Raw genomic sequence first — 18,215 nt, 5'->3', positions numbered from 1 at the left:
TTCACAGGGCCTTTTTGGAATCCCTTTAAAAGGCTGCAGATGCTTAGACCGTTTTCCTTCCGTAGGGAGTACATTGGCAACAGGAAGGCACCTACCTCAGTGTTTTCTTTATGATCAGTGCTAATGTTCCGTAGTGGAGGACTTGGAGTTTAGTGCGATTCTGATTTCCCTGCTGATGCAGTGATTCATCTCAAAAACATTTTGGAAAAAGCAGATGTTTAACCTTCAAACCTTTTTATAAGGTCCTATTTTAACAAAGTACAAATAACATTTGTGGGAAGTGCATTGTGGGGCTGGAGAGATGGCTCATTGGTTAAAAAACTTGCTGTTTTTGCAGAGCACTTTGGTTTGGTTCCCAGCACCCACATGGTGGCTCACAACAGTAACTCCAGAGTCATGCTTCCAATGCCCTTTTCTAGCCTCCCTAGGCAATGGGTGTGTGTGTACATGTCCATTCATGCAGACAAAGCACTCACCTATGAAAGATCCTTTGTTTTTTAAAGTGCATTATACAAGCTTAAATATGCACATTGAGTGTTTTGAAAGCCAAGTATGATGGCTTAGTCTTATAAATCCCTATCTGAGGTAGGAGAATTGCTACAAGTTTGAGGCCAATGTAGGCTACTGAGTGAGACTAATTCAAAACAAAACAACAAAATGCAAAGAATTTTATAGACTTTTGTGCTGAGGTATAAAACCATCTGTTTTTAGCTCATTGTCAGTAAATACATTGTATATTGTAGGCTGGGCATTCTGTGTAATGCCAGAGAAATTTTAGTTTAATTAAAAAAATTTTTTTAATCATTAAGGAACATGTATCTTCCCACCAATCCTAAAGATAGTAGATATATACTATTATTTTAACTTCAACTCTAATAAGAAATATGCTAATAAATACTTTTTTGAAAGAGTGAGTGTGTGTGTGTGTGTGTGTGTGTGTGTGTGTGTGTGTGTGTGAAATGTGCATGTGTGCAGGTGCCCAAACCTGCACCAAAAGGTAACTTCAGATTCTCCTGGAGATGGAGTCGCAGGTTAAGGCTGGGTGCTAAAAACTGAACTCCAGTCCTTTGAAAAAAACAAGTGCTTATAACCAGTGAGCTATGTCTCATGCCACACATGTTTTAAAATAGGAAGGATATATGAGTACTTGGATATATAAGTGTAAATGTCTTTGTCATTATTACTTTTATTTACATGTATTTCTGTGCATATGTCTGTGACATGAGTGCATGTGACCATGGAGACCAGAAGGGTTCGATCCCTTGGAGCTGGAGTTACAGGGGATTATAGTACTGGTCTGGGTACTGGACAGTGGACTCTGGCTATGGAAGAGCAGCAAGTATTCTTACGTACTGACATCTCTCCTGCCCTAATGTGAATGGTTTTGTTGTTGTTAGTGTTCTATTTTAGGTTCTGGGTATGAGGGTTTAATTGTTTCTTTGTGTTTTTTTTTTGTTTGTTTGTTTGTTTTTTTTTTGTTTTTGGCTTGAATGTATGTGTGCATACACACCCTGTGCATGCCTCAAGCCCACAGGGTTGAGAAGAGGGCTTCAGATTCTCTGGGACTGAAGTTGTGGATGGTTGTTAGCCAAAATGTAGGTGCTGGGAACTGAACCTGGGTCCTCTCTAAGAGCAACAATTAGTCTTAACCTGATCCGTTTCCATCTTCAGCCTCCAGTGTTGTCAATGATTTTGATTAGAAGTACTTAGCTTGATTTTTTTTTTTTTTTAATTTCTCCTGTTGTTTTGTTTGAGAAAGGATCTCACAATGAAGCCCAGGCTGTCCTGGAACTTGCTGTGCATATTAAGATGACCTCAAACTCACAGAGATCTATCTGCCTCTGGGATTAAAACCACTGTGCCTGTCTTGGCTTCAGTCTTTGAAAGGGTGAATGCTTTTGCAGAAGATTGGTTCTCCTGTTGTTTTGCCTACAGTATTTTGCCTCTGTCTTGGTCTCTATAGACTATAGGACTGAGAAGATAACTTGCATGGACCAGGGCAGTAGGAGTACTGTTAATAATGGCTTCTGGGTGTCAGCAAAGGGTCATCTATCGTTTTCCCTCTCGTGCATGGATATATATATATATATATATGTGTGTGTGTGTGTGTGTGTGTGTGTGTGTGTGTGCACTTAAACTCCCAAATATTCAGAAGTGCGCTCCAAATCAAGGAAAGGCTAAATTAAATTGGAATGCAGCAACAGTTAACCAGTGCAGTCTTACTGCTGGTCAGCATGAATTAAGGGTGTGTGCGCATGTGTGCACGTGTGTTTGGAGTTTTGTTTTGAAACAGGATCAAGTCATACCCTGAGCTGGCTTTGGACTCCTGATCCTCTTAAGTCTAAGCTTCTCCAGATGTGCACCACCCATTTACCTGACTTGCTGCAATTGTTTCCCGAGTCACTGCATCTGCAGTTCATGCTGATGCTCCTAGCTCCCACTGTGTCTTCCTCTTCGTTCTGCAAGTGAGGTCGTATGGAAATGGGAGGGGTCCTGTATACATCAGATGCTTACCTCATTGGTAGTTGGGAGGCCCTTTTACCTACATTTTATGAGATAGGTTTTATCTCTTTATAGGTAAGAATATTGAGGCCCAGAGGTTGAGTTTATTCAAGGTAAATGACTGAGGCAGAATATTTTGATATGGCTGGTTGATAGAATCTTACCAAATACTAAAAATGATTTAGTCCTTTAGTCTTTTTAAATGCTAGCTGGAAACCTAAGTTTAGCCTGTCTTATCTCCAAAGCAATTCCCTAAGCAAATCTATAAATTTCTTTTTTTTTATCTATAAATTTCTTAATCACACATAGTGCCTTGTTGGCTGCATATTAGTCTAATTGACCTTTGTATCCTTCATAGTCCTCAGATAAGTCCCAACTCATTGGTACCTTAGGACTGTTGAGGTAGGTGCCTTGTTGGTTGTTCTGCTGATTTTACAGACTGGACTTTTCCCTGTGATTTCAGCTCTCAGCATAAATATCACCTCATAGAAACCTGTCTTCTATTTTAAAGCAGCCACCCAGTGCTGCTATTTATTATATTACCCTACTTAACTCTGCACAGAACCCAGTGTTTCCTTTCCTGACAGTCCTCCTCCCCACCCCTCTTGCCTGATAACTTCTGTCAGATTCAAGGAACTTCTCTTGCACTTCATTTCCCAGAGTGACGTGTCTATTGAAAAAAACTTGAAACTGTCAGGCTCAGTTCAACTGCCTCTGTATCTGACTACACATTTCTGTTGTCTAAACCCAGTGTTGGCCTTCTGACCTGCATTTTAGGTTTCATTCCTATTGTTTTACCAGAAATCTATCATTCTTTCTTTCTTTGTTCTCAGTGTGAAACATGTATAGCTTCCTCTGAAAATAAAAACCTGGTCTGGGGCTGGAGAGATGGCTCGGTGGTTAAGAGCACTGACCTTCCAAAGGTCCTGAGTTCAAATTCCAGCAACCACATGGTGGCTCACAACCATCTGTAATGGGATCCCATCCCCTCTTCTGGTGTGTCTGAAGACAGCTACAGTGTATTCATATATAATAAATAAATAAATCTTTAAAAAAAAACTGGTCTGGGGAAGGGACAGCTCAGTTATAGTGCTTGTCTAGTGTCTGAAGATCTAGGCTCCCTAATATGACATAAAGCAAACAGGGAATGGTGTTACATGCCTGTAATAGTAGCCAGTCTGGAATGAGACCTTGTCGTAATAAACACAAAGTTTTCAGTCACAAAGCTTTTGTGTCTTTGTGGAATCCTTTTCTTCAGTTGGCATATAAAAGTAATACATATTTATGGCATATGCTAAGTTTCCGGTTGCTTAGTATCAGTTTTCTCTCTACCCAAGATGCACTATACTCTAGGGTACTACCACCTAACAATTTTTATTATTGTAAAGTATATTCTGAGTTGTAGCATCCAACTTACAATGAGGTTTTGGAATGTAGCTCAACTTGGGAATCATTTATTTTGTTAATATAAAACTATTGAGCTTAGAATACAATAGTGTTCTGAATGGAGCCTTTTTTTCTTGTCTAAGTTGTTCCCTTTTTTAATACTCCATAGAATAAGCAGCTTCTTGAAGTAATGTTTAAATATTTATGCATTGAGCCGGGAATAGTGGCACATGCCTTTAATCCCAGCACTCAAGAGGCAGAGGCTAGTGGATTTCCCTGTGAGTTCAAGGACAGCCAATGCTGCATTTATGCATCAAGTATTAGCTTATCTTTATTTGCTAGCCTTATACAGCACTATTTTCCAAGAATATACCAGAAAATGATTTGCTGCTATATATTTAACATACATACTAAAATGATGGTTTTAAAGCCTATACATTGTGTTTCACTTGAAGAGTCCATGATGGTTGGCTGTTGAATTGGATTGTTTGTTTGTTTTTATGGAAGTTTTATGTAGCCCAGGTTGGCAGGGAATCACTTGCTTCTTTCTGCCTCTGAGTATTGGCATTATATTGGGAGTATTATAGGTGTGTGCTGTCACACCTAGCAGCTGGATTCTATTTTAAGGAAGCATGTCTAAGCATGAATATCACCTTGCTACTTGTAGTCATGAAGAGTTGAAAACAACATAATTCAAGTAAAATGGATAGATAAGATGTTTGTTGAATGAATAGCTTAGATACCACAAAAGAGTTTATAACATACTTTGGGGACACAGGAAGTTCTTTCTGCAAGTACTCTGTCCGTAATCTTGAACTCTGCCCTAGTCTAGAGCCTCTTTTCCTCCCTTCTCTCTTCACCCCTTATTCTCCCTCTTCTCATTTCTTTTTGTCTCTTGAGACAGTCTCATGTATCCCAGACTGGCCTTGAATTCTTGATCCTTCTACCTCCACTTCCTGAGTGCTGAGTTTATAGGAGTGTGCCACGACATCCAGATAATAATCTAGTATTTACTTTATTTAACATTTTCTTTTGGCAGTTTTTTAATTTCAACACTTGGTGGTTAGTTCTCTGTACTGATTGTAGTTTTTATTTGTTTGGTTTGGTTATTGTTGTTGTTATTGTTGTTGTTTTAGTGGTAATAGGGATGTAGGTTAACCATGTATATATAGAGCTTTTTGTTGAATCTTCATCCTTACTATGTTTTCTGGACAACTACATTTGGAAGCAGTATGGGACATTATCATTCCTTCTGGTCCAGACAGCTTTGTGGAGCCTGGTATCTTTGTGCATAGCTGAAGGTCCCTGTCTTCCTCATTTCTGGATTTTCTCCCTTGTTTAAACTGCTCTGTAGTCCAGGCAGGCCTTGAGCAAGCAATCCTGCAACAGACTTCTGACCTCTGCTCCTATAGACATAAGCCACTGCTTTTAAATTATTCTGTTTCTCACTATCAACAAAAACAGCAAAGTTAAAAGGTACAGAGCGTTTAACTAGGCCAGTAGTTCTCAACCTGTAGGTTGTGACCCTTTTGGGGGCCACATAGATATCCAGTATATCAGATATTTACATTATGATTTATAACAGTATCAAAATTACAGTTATGAAATAGCAATGAAATAATTTTATGGTTGTGGGGGTCAGCACAACACGAGGAACTTTATTAAAGGGTCACAGCATTAGGAAGGTTGAGAAACACTGATTTAGACGGTGAGAAAATTTAAGGTCAAGTTCTGAAAGACGAAGCAAGCTCTTAGAACTGAGTCTTAAGTTGAGGAGGACAAAACATAGGAAAGTGCCTGGGAAACATTGGGTTGGCGCCCACAAGGCCTGAATTTTAAGAATAAAAACTAGGGGTTGGGGATTTAGCTCAGTGGTAGAGCGCTTGCCTAGCAAGCGCAAGGCCCTGGGTTCAGTCCCCAGCTCCAAAAAAAAGAAAAAAAAATAATAAAAACTAAACAGAAGTTGGATCAGTTTTTATAGGGAAGGAAACCCAGCCTTTAATCTGTTACTCTGCGTTGGATTGAGGTGATCTAGGATTCCTGATGTTGGTAGTGTGACACCTGCTAGAAGGAGAAGTAATCCTTGGACTAGCAATATCCACAATCATATTGTTTATAATTTATACAGCAGCCAGCGTTTAATGAACAAAAAGTAACTAGGTAGATGAGAAGGTGCAACTGAGGACCAGTAGGAGACACTGAGTATAGAAACAGAGGATACAGAAGTTGTCAGTCAGGGACTTAAAATATACCTATTATTCATATGTTACAAAAATTAAAAACTGAGCTGCAAGGTTTTGTGTGTGTGTATACCCAGACCTGTACATACTTGACAAGTGTTTCACCACTGAACTATGTCCCCAGCACTAAATTGACTTTTTTAAAATAAGAATCATGAAATGATATAGAATTCTAGAACTAAAGACACAGAAACTGTTCGTAGGTACTACTAGCCAGATGGCTTGGTGTAGGTAAGGGCACTTGATGTCACACCTGATAACTTGAGTTGAAGAGTTGGATCCCTGAGACCCACATGATGGAGAGACCCCAATCTTGAAAGTTGTTCTCTTACCTCCACAAATATGCTATGACATGCGTATGGCCCTCAAACACTAATGTAATAGAAAATTCTAAGTCAGTGGGTGGATTTAGTAGCATAAATAAGGCTGAAGAAAACAGTAGAACATAAGTCAAGGAAAATTCCACATTGAGGTGTTGAGACAAAATGATGGGATGTCCTAAGTATACATAATTCAGGTCCAGAAGAGTTCCGAGAAAGAATGGGCAGGAAAAAATTTTAACAAGTTGTCTGAGAAGTCTCTAATAAAAACCATGAAACTACAAATTAAGGAAGCTTTATCAGCATCAAGCAGAAGATACAAAGCAAACACTAGCTATTACATTGTAATGTAACACTGCTGAAAGCTGTTGTGGGATGCTGTTCATCCCTGGGGAAACATGCACAAGCGTCTGTTCATCAAATGGGGAACTGACAAAGTCCAACATGGTGAACCAGTGAGTTGGTGTGGACTTAATTTTAATTCTATGTGTTTGAGTGTTTTGTCTGCATGTATATCTGTATACCACTTGTGTGTTTGGGGCCCATGGAGGCTGAAGAGGGCACCCACAGGAACTGGACTTACAGATGATTGTGAGCTGCTATGTGAGTCTTGGGAGACGAAAGGGAGATTCTCTAGAAGAGCAACCGGTGCTCTTAACCGTTGAGCCATCTTTTCGGCCCCAAACAAGTAAATTTTATTGGAGTCACAAGAGTGTGGGTGAAGCATTGCTAACAGAAGCAGAAATGACTCAAAGATAGCTGTATTACCAAAGCCCACCAGCATGAGTGACAGCTTACAAAGTCTGGATACCTGCAGGCAGCCCTACAGATTGGAGAACGTTCTTTCTCAGTAGCTCAGTTGGTTTGTCTCTGCCTCTTGTAGGCATCTCTTGGCAGTTTATGCTGGGGAGGGAGGACCAATAAATCTCATCAGTTTCAGAGACTTCCTAAAGTCTTTGAGTTTACTTCTTTCATTTAATAACTTTTTTGTTTTAGTTTTTGCTGTTGTTGTTGCTTTGAGGTGGTAACTCAGGAAGACCTAACTTGAGATATTCCTGCCTCTGTTTTGGGGGTATTGAGATTGCAGGTATGCATAACCATTCTTGGTCAATGACATTCATTTTAAATGGCAATTTAAATAGTTTTAAAATTATTTATAAAGTACTTAGGAGTTCTGGTTGGGATTTTACTTATTTATTATTAAACACACACACACACACACACACACACACACACACACACACACACACACACACACACAAAGTAAAGGCTTTTGATACAGAAATTTGCCTACCTCTGCTGGGATTAAATGTGTGCACCACAATGCCTAACCAAGAGGTGGTGTTGATATACTTATCTGTAATCCAGTTTACTGGATTAATATTATTTTTAATATTGTTTATATAGCTAATACTGTTTTAAAATGAATTCTTGGCTTTCTTTTCATGGACAGTTACATATCTATAAAACACATTTTTGTTTGTTTTTGTTTTTTGAGACAGGGTTTTACTGTATCCTGGAACTTTTGCTCTATAGTCCAGGCTGGCCTCGAACTCAAGAGATCCTGCCTGCCTCTGTCTCCTGAGTGCTGGGATTAAAGGCATGTGCCACCACTGCCCAGCTTACAATTGTTCATTTTTATTTTTGAAAATTTAAAATTTGGGCTGGAGAGATGCTTCAGTTTTTAAGAACATTTGTTCTTGTAGAGGACCATGATGGCTCACAACCATCTCTACCTCCAGCTCCAGGGGATCTCATGTCCTCCTAAACCACACATAGGCACAAACATATACATATGTAACTAAAATAAAAATACACGTGGTACTTTTCTGTTGCTTTGATAAAACACCATGACCGAAGGCAAGGTAAAGAAGAGAGGGGTTTGTTTTTGCTTCTGGTTCCAGAGGGATAGAGTTCTTCTTGGAGGTATGGTATCAGGATGCAGGTGTGGCAGCAGAAACAGGAAAAGAGATGACAGTCAGCTGCAGATGTAAAGCAGACAAACCAAACTGCAAGTAGGGCACAGCGGTACACTCTCAAAGCATACCCCAGTAGTTCTCTAGCAAGGGTGCACCTCCTAAACCTCCCCAGACAGCACCACCAGCTGAGGACCCCAAGTGTTCAAATACCTGGGCTTATATAGGGGGCAGTTCTCATTCCAGCCACCATCGATTGTGTGTAGGTGTGGGTGTAGGCACACACATGCCACATTGCCTGTGTATGAAGGTCAGCAGACAACTTACGGGAATTGGTTCTCCTTCCATGTGTGTTCTGGGAGTGGAACTTGGGTTGTCAGGCTTAATGGCAGGAGCTGTTACCTGCTGAGCAGTCTTGTAGGCTCTAGATGGCCATTCTTTGGATAGTAATATGATAACATATATGCATATATCTCATATGCATATGTACATATAGATGTAGGTGGAATGCACGTATTTTCTTTTTTTGCTTTTAGTTAGCAGAATGGGTTCCCTTGTGACATTTTCTGTAGGCGTAAATTTTTTGCAACTTACTTTTAATAAGGGCTCAATCTCTCCTCTAGCCCACCACCCAGCAGAGGTAGTGGAAGAGAAAAGCTATCAAGAAATGGGGGAGTGGACCTGCTCAGCAGTAGTCCTTTGGGGGTGAGCTCGATCCTCTTTGGCAGCAGTTCAGTAGCAAACACCAACCACAACTCAGCAGCTGTAGTCCAGCCCTCTAGGCAGGCAGACACCACACAGGAACTAGCAGCTGTAGTTCAATCCTGAAGAAACCGGAAGGCTCACCAACCAGCCTGAGGTGAGGCCATGAAAGCAGCAAGCTGCCACAGGAACCTCTTTGGTGAGTTTCTCTCTGGCATCATCACTAGTGGAGATCAATAACGCTATGTAAGGAGAACATATGTACTGTTAGGGAAAAATATCTCCCACTGTCTGTGGTCATGTTTACACTCCTTCATCAAGTGTCCTTTCGCATGTTTGCTGTATCCAAACATCCTCTCACCTGTGTGCCCAGCAAAACATCATATGGCATAACTGACTTTCCAAACAAACCAGAAGTTTTACTTAATTTTTGTTGTGTATTTTTCTTGTTTAGACCAATTTTGAGAGAGGCATTCATCATGCGGTTAGAATAATGCATTCTCATTGTTAAATAGTACTCTATTGTAGTAAATATACCATAATTACATGTCTATAATACATGTAATTACGGTATATTTATGTAGTTATGAGGATGGCACCTATGTTCTATATTTGATATATGGGTTGTTCCAGTTTTTGTGGTGATCTTGTTCTGCACACTTTTTTTTTTCTAGACAGGGTTTCTTCAGGTAGCCTTGGTTGTCCTGGAACTCTCTCTGTAGACCAGGCAGGCCTTGAATGGAGATTCGTCTACTTCTGTCTCCCAGTGCTGGAATTAAAGGTGTGTGCCAACACTGCCCAGCATTCTGCACATTCTTGTATGTGTATCCCAATATACTTTTCTAGGCATGGAACTTCGTGCTCATAGTGCATAGTTTTTTAAAGTTTATATATTTTTAAAATTCTTTTTGAGACAGCCCCTCCCATCCCCTTATCCCCCACCCCCACTCCCACCACCCTGGCTGTCTAGAACTATGTAGACCAGGCCTGGAACTCACTGAAAAATGGGCCTGTCTCTGCCTCCTAGGTGATGGGATTAAAGTGTTGCACCATACTCAGTTGATGCTATAGAACATTTTAATCTGACGGTATAGCTGAGCTGTTTTCCAGTTAGAGTTGTGTCAGTTTAGGCTGCTCTAGGCAGTGTATGAATGTGCCTTTGCTCCATTTTCTTGCTGCTGGTTGGCATGGCTAGTTATTTGTCTGATTGTGATTGGAGTTTTCAGTCTAGACTGAGAAGTGAGGTTGGGCACCATCTTGTGTCTTTTCTAAGGATCCTTTTTTAAGTCTTGATAGCTTGTATATTGGAGGATCATTCTTAATAACTTGTAGGAGGTGTTTATCCCGTATGGATTTGTTCAGATATATACTCTGGTTATATATGCTGAGGTATCTTCTTGCTTGTTAGTGATATCACTGTTTGTATGTTGTCTTTCTTTTGTTTTTAATTTTTATTTTTTAGATAGTGTCTTCTTATGGAGCCTGCTGACTGCTCATGATCCCCTGGGCTGGGATTTATAGACTTGTACCAACATGTCCAGCTTTTTAAAATATTTCTTGTTAAACAGAAGTTATTTCTTTGCGTCTCTCCACTTTTAAAGTGGTAGAATTTAAATAATATTTCCCTTTATGGTTTTTTTTATCATGAAGTCATGCAGCTAGCACTCATGTACTATAAAGCTCTCTAGACTTGCCTTTCCCATTATTCTAACCATTTTTCTTTTTATATAACAAATGAGACTTTCTTGATACAAATGGACAATATGTGTCTCTGTGGTCTCTTTCTGAACTTTTGTCTAGTATTGTCTTTTCCAGATACAGAAGCTACTGGTATAAAAAGCACAGACTAGGGGTTGGGGATTTAGTTCAGTGGTAGAGCGCTTGCCTAGCAAACGCAAGGCCCTGGGTTCGGTCCCCAGCTCCGAAAAAAAAAGAAAAAAAAAAAAGCACAGACTAATCAATAGGGATAAATCCAGATTACCAGTTGTTGTAAGAACTAGAAGATGGCCTGCTTAGAAGTAGAGAGTGCTATGTTGTGTTTATAGTATAGATTTAGTTGTTGAGTGTGGTGGCACCTGAGGTAATCTTGGTACTTGAGAGATGAAGGCAAGGAGGATAGCCTGTGCTACAAGAGACCTCAAAACAGCAGAAGCAGGGGCTGGAGAGAGGGCTTATTGGTTGAAGCAGGGGCTGCTGCTCTATTGGACCTGGGCCTGGTTCCTAGCATACACACGTTGACTGTAACTCCAGTTCCAGTGGACCTGACTTTCTCCTCTGGCCTCTATGGGCACCAGTCACACGCACTGTATACACTGACATACATGCAGGCAAAACACCCATGCACATAACATACATTGATTAAAAAAAAATCCTAAAACAAACGTACAAAATCTAGTTTTAAAATATAAGATCTCGGTTAGGGATTTAGCTCAGTGGTAGAGCGCTTGCCTACCAAGCGCAAGGTCCTGGGTTCGGTCCTTAGCCCCGTTTTTTTAAAAAAAAAAAAAAAAAAAAAAGTGATCTCAGAAAATTCGAAAGTAGAAGATGGGAAAAAGAAGCAGATTCTGAGAATAGTGCATTAAGTTTGGTCCAGCAAAATGGCTCATAACTGGCTATTACTGTAGTTCCTGTCTCCTGGATTCTATGGTCACCTGCACTCACATGCACATGCTTCAACACATGCACACACATACATGCAACTTAAGTAATTCAGGAAGCACCTTTTTTTTTTTTTTTTTGGAGCTGGGGACCGAACCCAGGGCCTTGTGCTTGCTAGGCAAGCGCTCTACCACTGAGCTAAATCCCCAACCCCTGTATCTTTCATATTTATGTAAACAGCACATATTTCATAGCCCATAACATAACAAGGAAAGTTGTCCTTAAGGTCCTAAGTAATAGTCTTTCTTTCTTTTCCCTTTGTTGCAGGTGGTGCGGTTGTGTCAAAACCCAAAGCTGGCTCTCAAGAACAGCCCACCGTATATCTTAGACCTGCTGCCTGACACCTACCAGCACCTCCGCACTGTCCTGTCGAGATATGAGGGGAAGATGGAGACGCTTGGAGAGAATGAGTATTTCAGGGTGTTCATGGAGAATTTGATGAAGAAAACTAAGCAGACCATCAGCCTCTTCAAGGAGGGAAAAGAAAGGATGTATGAGGAGAATTCCCAGCCTAGGTAATGGAGACATACTACACAAATACTAACTCAGGTCTGTGACTGTCAGAATGGGAATGCCAGCAGTAGTTGAGTGGCTTTGAATTTTATTTTAATGGGAGTTGAAAACTCATATTTGATAGAAAGTGTCTTGGTAGGTGTTTGACCATCATTGGGTTTGGTAGATTTATCTGTGGAAGGAAGAGTGATTTACACTCATGAAAGAAAGGTTGCAGGCAGGAGACCTTGAAATCCCTAAAGATAGTTTGTGGGTAGATGCGTATTTGAAAGAGGCTAAGTTGAGGTTGAGGAGAAAAGATCAGATCTTGCAGAAGCCGCAGGCGCTTGATAAATCACAAGTGTCAGATAAGGGTAAAAAAGCTAGTGTTTGATACCTTGTTTTTAAGAGAGTGTGTGTGTAAGTTTGAGTTCGTGTGTGTGGGTGTGTATGTGTGAGAGAGAGTTTGAGTTTGTATGTGTGTATACAATGGATGGGTAAGGATTCTTTGTCTCCATCATGTGGGTTTTGGGTATTGAATTCAGGTCATCAGGCTTGGCAGCAAACACCTTTACCTGCTGAATCATTCCTTAAATAAAGCAAACTGAACTGACACTTTGTTTATGTGTAAGAATAATCTGTAACTAGAATAGAGGCACATGCACAATCCCTGCTTTCCCTTGGTGTTTGGGGATGCACCCAGGATCTGACACAGGCTCGGTAGCTGCCCTATCATCAAATGCAGCTACGTTACATTGAATGTTACTAGCTTGCCTGTTGTAAACACATACCGGAAAAGAATTAACTAGCTCATGAGTTCTGTCCAATTGAAATATGATGTTATATGTCATGGATTTAATAGAGATAATATAGTTTTGCCTATTGGGTGACATCAGAGGTGAGACAGGATGTGTTAATCTGAACTAGATTTTGAAGGATGAGTAGGAATAGTCTAGGCCAGTGGTTCTTAACATGTGGGTCACTACCCCTTGGGGGCGTTGAACAGCCCTTTCACAGGGGTTGCATATCAGATACCCTGCATATCAGGTGTTTACATTAGGATTCCTAACAGTAGGAAAAGTACAGTTACTGAGTAGCAGTGAAAATAATTTTATACTTGGGGGTCACCACAATAAGACGAACTGTATTAAAGGGTCACAGTTGGGGTTGGGGATTTAGCTCAGTGATAGAGCGCTTGCTAGGCAAGGCCCTGGGTTTGGTTTCCAGCTCCGAAAAAAAGAAAAAGAAAAAAAAAGGGGGGGGGTCACAGCATTAGGCAGTTGAGAAACACTGGTGTAGGCAGAGAAGTCAGCCTTTAACACACTAATAAGAACCTGCTGCCGACTGTATGTTCAAAGAATGTGGGAAGTCTGGTTTGGCTAGAATTACAGGAGTTAGATGAGGGGAAGTACAAGGGAGTCAGACTGTAAGGATTGGTTTCGACTCTAGACTCTTACAGACACTCAGTTGTCTACAACAGTTTCTACCTTTAGAAAAGAGCACTAATTACATATATGCATGCCAAGTTGGGCTCTTGTTGTATTGTTCAGGGTGCTCCAGATTTTGGGGCTCAAGTGGTCCTTGTTTCCCTTCTCCAAGGAACTGAAAATATAAGCATGCCATTGTACCCATCTAAGTACACTTAAAAAACTTTAAATGTATTTATATTTATGTATATGTGCAGGCACACACACACACGCACGCATGGTGTAGTGTATGTCTGTGTAGACTGGAGAACATTTCGCTGGAGTTGGTTCTCTCCTTCTACCAAGCAGATTCCAGGGATTGAACTCAGGTCAGCAGGCCTTCATGAAGCTTCCTGGCAAGCATCTTTCGCTACCCACTGAGCCAACTTGTCAGCCCTAAGAGCATTTTTATAATGAAGTGGAAGCTGCATTTTCCTTCTTAGAGCATACTGAACAGTGCTTGGTATGCTTCCTTTAATAACTGTCTTAGAGTGTCATTGCTGTGCAGAGACACCATGACCACAACAACTCTTATAAAGGAAAATATTTAACTGGGGCCAGTTTTAGAAGTTCAGTCCTTTATTAACATCATGACAGGAAGCACGGCAGCATGCTGGCAGACATGGTGCTAGAGAAGGGACTGAGAGTTCTAAATCCAGGCTCTCAGGTTAGATGTAAATGCTGCACTGGCCTGGCTTGAGCATTTGAGAATTCAAAGCCCACCCCCTCTAGTGACTCACTTCCTCCAACAAAGCCACACCTACTCCAACAAGGCCACACCTCCTCATAGTGCCACTCCCTATGAGCCTATGGGGCCGTTTTCTTTCAAATCATCACAATGACTGAGAGTGACTTAGTACACTGGCTAAGTAGTTAAACTCTAAAGCCAACTCATAGGTTTTAACCTTTTCTCATCCACTTTATTAGCTATGTTATTTCTATTTCCTCATCCAGTGAATGAAATAATAATGCTTTCATTGTGGGTTGTTGAGAGTTTTCTTCTACATTTCTTTTTTTCAGAGCTGGGGATCGAACCCAGGGCCTTGCGCTTCCTAGCGCTCTACCACTGAGCTAAATCCCCAACCCCTTTCTTCTACATTTTTGAGAAGGGTTTCAAGTATCCTAGGCTGGCCTTGAGCTCACCATAGAGTAGAGAATGACTTGCCCATCTCTGATCCATCTGCCTCCACCTCCTGAGTTCTGGAGTCACAGACATGCAGCATCACACCATGTGTATGTGGTGCTGGGTATCTAGCCAAGGGCTTTGCATACACTCTACCAGGGAGCTACATTCTCAGCCCTAGCTTTTATTGTCTTATAGACTACACATAGATTATTATATTGGGTTGTATATCATTAATACATAAGACCACATGAAGCATGTAATTTGACCTGGCTAAAATAAGTATTTTCATATGCATTTGCAATGACTAAATGTAAATGTATACTATATTACAAAGTATATAAATTGTTCTTGGGCTGGAGAGATGGCTCAGTGGTTAAGAGTGCCAACTGCTCTTCCAGAGGTCCTGAGTTCAATTCCCAGCAACCACTTGGTGGCTTACAACCATCTGTAAAGAGATCCGATGCCCTCTTCTGGTGTATCTGAAGACAGCTACAGTGTACATATAATAAATGAATAAATCTTTAAAAAAAAATGAAAACAAACCCAAAATAAAAAAAAAATTGTTCTTATCCAAATTAGTGTGTACCTTTACTGTTTCTATCAATTTCTGCCTCAGTTTCAAAATATGATTCATGAGCTTCTGATTTATGCTTTGACTGCTTATGGACTTCCTTGGTTTTGTTTTTATCTTTTATGCGTATGATGTTTTGCGGGCATGTATGTCTATGTACCGTAGGTATGCATTGCTCACTGTGGCGGAAAGAGGATGCTGCACCCACCTCTAGAACTTGGCGCTACAGTTGTGAGCTGCCGCCATGTGCTGGGAGTTGGACCCATGTCTTCTGGAAGGACAACCAGGGCTCTTAACCACCAAGTCCTCCCTGCAGCCCCAGACTTTTAAAAAGAAAATTATACACATTTGATTCATGCACTACAGAGCTCTGTGATGATTACTTTTTCAATCAGCTTTATATAAGCTAGCGTCATCTGTCTGGAACAAGGGAACCTCAGTTAAGAAAATTGTCTCTATCAGATAGGCTGGCTCTGGAGCATTTTCTTGATTAATGGTTGTTGTGGGAAGGCCCCACCTACCTTGGTCAGTACACCACTAGGCAGATGGTCCTGAGTTGGTTTTTTTTTTTTAATTTTTGTTTTTTTTTAAAGATTTATTTACTTATGTTACATATATACACTGTCGATCTCTTCAGACACACCAGAAGAGGTCATCAGATTTCTTTACAGATGGTTGTGAGCCACCATGTATGTTGTTGCTGGGAATTAACTCAGGACCTCTGGAAGAGCAGTCAGTACTCTTAACTGCTGTGCTCTCTCTCTAGCCCCTGGTTTTTGTTTTGTTTTTGTTTTTGTTTTTAAACAAAAGCCAGTAAGCAGCACTCACCCATGGCCTCTTTCAGTTCCTGTTTCTGTCCTGACTTCTCTCAATGATGGACCATAACTGTGGCTTTCAAACTTCCTAATGCCTCAACCTTTTAATATATATGCTCATGTTGTGGTGAACACCCCCAACCATAAATTAATTTTTGTTGCCATTTCATAACTAATTTTGCTACCGTCATGCCTTATATAAATATTTTTGGAGATAGAGGTTTATCACAGTGGTCGTGACCCACAGATTGAGAACCCCTGGACTATAAACTGGAAGGTAAAATAAACACTTTATAGACACCCTCCTTCCTCTGGCTCCTAGGTGCTGGGATCAAAGGTGTGTACCATTATATCTGGCTTTTGTCTTTTCTTCTTCTGTTTTATCATCACAGCAGTAGAAAGTAAAATAGGGAAGCTCTCAAAGTATACGGCTCTTCCAGTTGTTTTTATAAAGTCATACAACTGTTGCAACAATGTAACTTTGGAACATTTGGGGTGCTCTAAAAGGAAATCCTGTAGCCATTAGCAATCACTTTGTCAAGCTTGCTTTTAGCCCAGTCACTAATATTTATTTTCTGTATCTGTAGATTGGACTGATGTAGACATTTTATATAAAATACATTTCATAGAAGTGGAACTGTATAATGTGTATGACCATTACTTAGTGTCTGCTTTCTTTAATTTAGTGCAATTTTACAATTCGTCCATATTATAGCATGTATTCATGATTTCCTTTTGTGGTGGGGAGAGAAGCTAGTTGAGACAGGTGCACACTGTAGCCTAGGCTGTCCCAGAACTTGCTGTGTAGCCCAGGTTGGTCTTGAGTATTCAAGTCAAGTCCCCCACAACCTCTTAGGACTGGGACTACAGGTGTGAACCCCCATGCCCACTGCTTCATTTGTCTTGATAGGTAATTCCACTGTTTGAACATTTTGTTTATAGATCTTTGAGTTTACTACACTTTTTAGCAATTATAAGTAATATTGCTGTGAACACTATGTGCAGATTTTTGCATGCTATTTTCAGTTCTCTTTGCTACATCCTGGGAGGGGAATTGCTGAGTTATAGAGCAATTAGTTTTTAACTTTTTTGAGGAAGCTTCAGACTGTTTACACAGTGGCCTCAGCATACAATCTGCTAGCAGTGGAAGAAGGTTCTAAGGGCTCACCAGCACTTGTTACTTGTAGCTGTTCTGCAGGGTGGAAAGCAGTATCTGGAGGTTTTCAATAATTTCCCTAATGAATTGTCTTTTCATGTGACTGTATATCTTTGAAAAAAATTGCCCGTTCAAATCCTTTGCTTTTTTTAATTTAAATTTTACTTTGCTTGTATTTAAGTGAACGTGCATATTATGTGGTGCCCTGGAGAGAGTTGGATTCTCTAGAGCTAGAGTTGTGAGGCAGTTGTGAGCCATCTTGATGTGGCTGACCAAACTCAGGTCTTTTGGATGAGCAGGAAGTGCCATTAACCAAGGAGCTCTCTCTCTGGCTCCCTGTTCTTTTGTTGTTTTTTTGAGACATCTTAGAACTAAATATGTAGGTGAGGATGACTTTGAACTCTTGATCTTCCTGCACCACCTCCCAAGTTGTACAATTAGAGGCATGCACCACTTTTCCAGTCCCCCACCCCACCCCCAAAGTTACTGTCTTTATTTTGCTTGTTTTGAAATGGGGGCCTCCTATGCAGACCAGGCTAGCCTGTATGCTGGGATTAAAGGTGTAAGCTACCACATGCCTGACCTTAGCTTTTTGTTTTTACTGTTTTCAGTACTGGAGACTCTGTGGTTCTTAGGCCTTCTCCTTGTTTTGAAATTGTGTTCACCTTTCACTATTGAATTGTAAATATTCTTTACATAGTCTGGCTACTGAACTAGTATCATCTGTTCTGGGAAAAATGAGTTATAAGATTTTGCTCTCATTCTCTGTCTTTTCCTTTAATAATAGCTTTTGAGGAAACAGTATTCAAACTTTGAAGTCTCGTAGTCTGTGGTATAACCAGACAAGTACACTGCTGCATATTAA

General features: G+C 40.5%; 1 protein-coding gene across 3 annotated transcripts in view; it reads left to right on the top strand.

The window, feature by feature from the left end:
- Cbl (Cbl proto-oncogene) overlaps positions 1–18,215 on the top strand; it is an 83,412-nt gene that overhangs the window by 14,230 nt on the left and 50,967 nt on the right. For all 3 annotated transcript variants that reach the window (NM_001419955.1, XM_006242965.5, XM_039082332.2), the window contains exon 2: positions 11,992–12,239. In NM_001419955.1, coding sequence (NP_001406884.1) covers positions 11,992–12,239 — 248 coding nt within the window. The remainder of the gene's footprint in view (positions 1–11,991; positions 12,240–18,215) is intronic.

The sequence above is a fragment of the Rattus norvegicus genome, chromosome 8, assembly GCF_036323735.1.
Source record: "Rattus norvegicus strain BN/NHsdMcwi chromosome 8, GRCr8, whole genome shotgun sequence".
Classification (NCBI taxonomy): domain Eukaryota; kingdom Metazoa; phylum Chordata; class Mammalia; order Rodentia; family Muridae; genus Rattus; species Rattus norvegicus.
The sequence above is the reverse complement of the archived record's forward strand: the minus strand, read 5'-3'. Positions and strand labels throughout refer to the sequence as shown.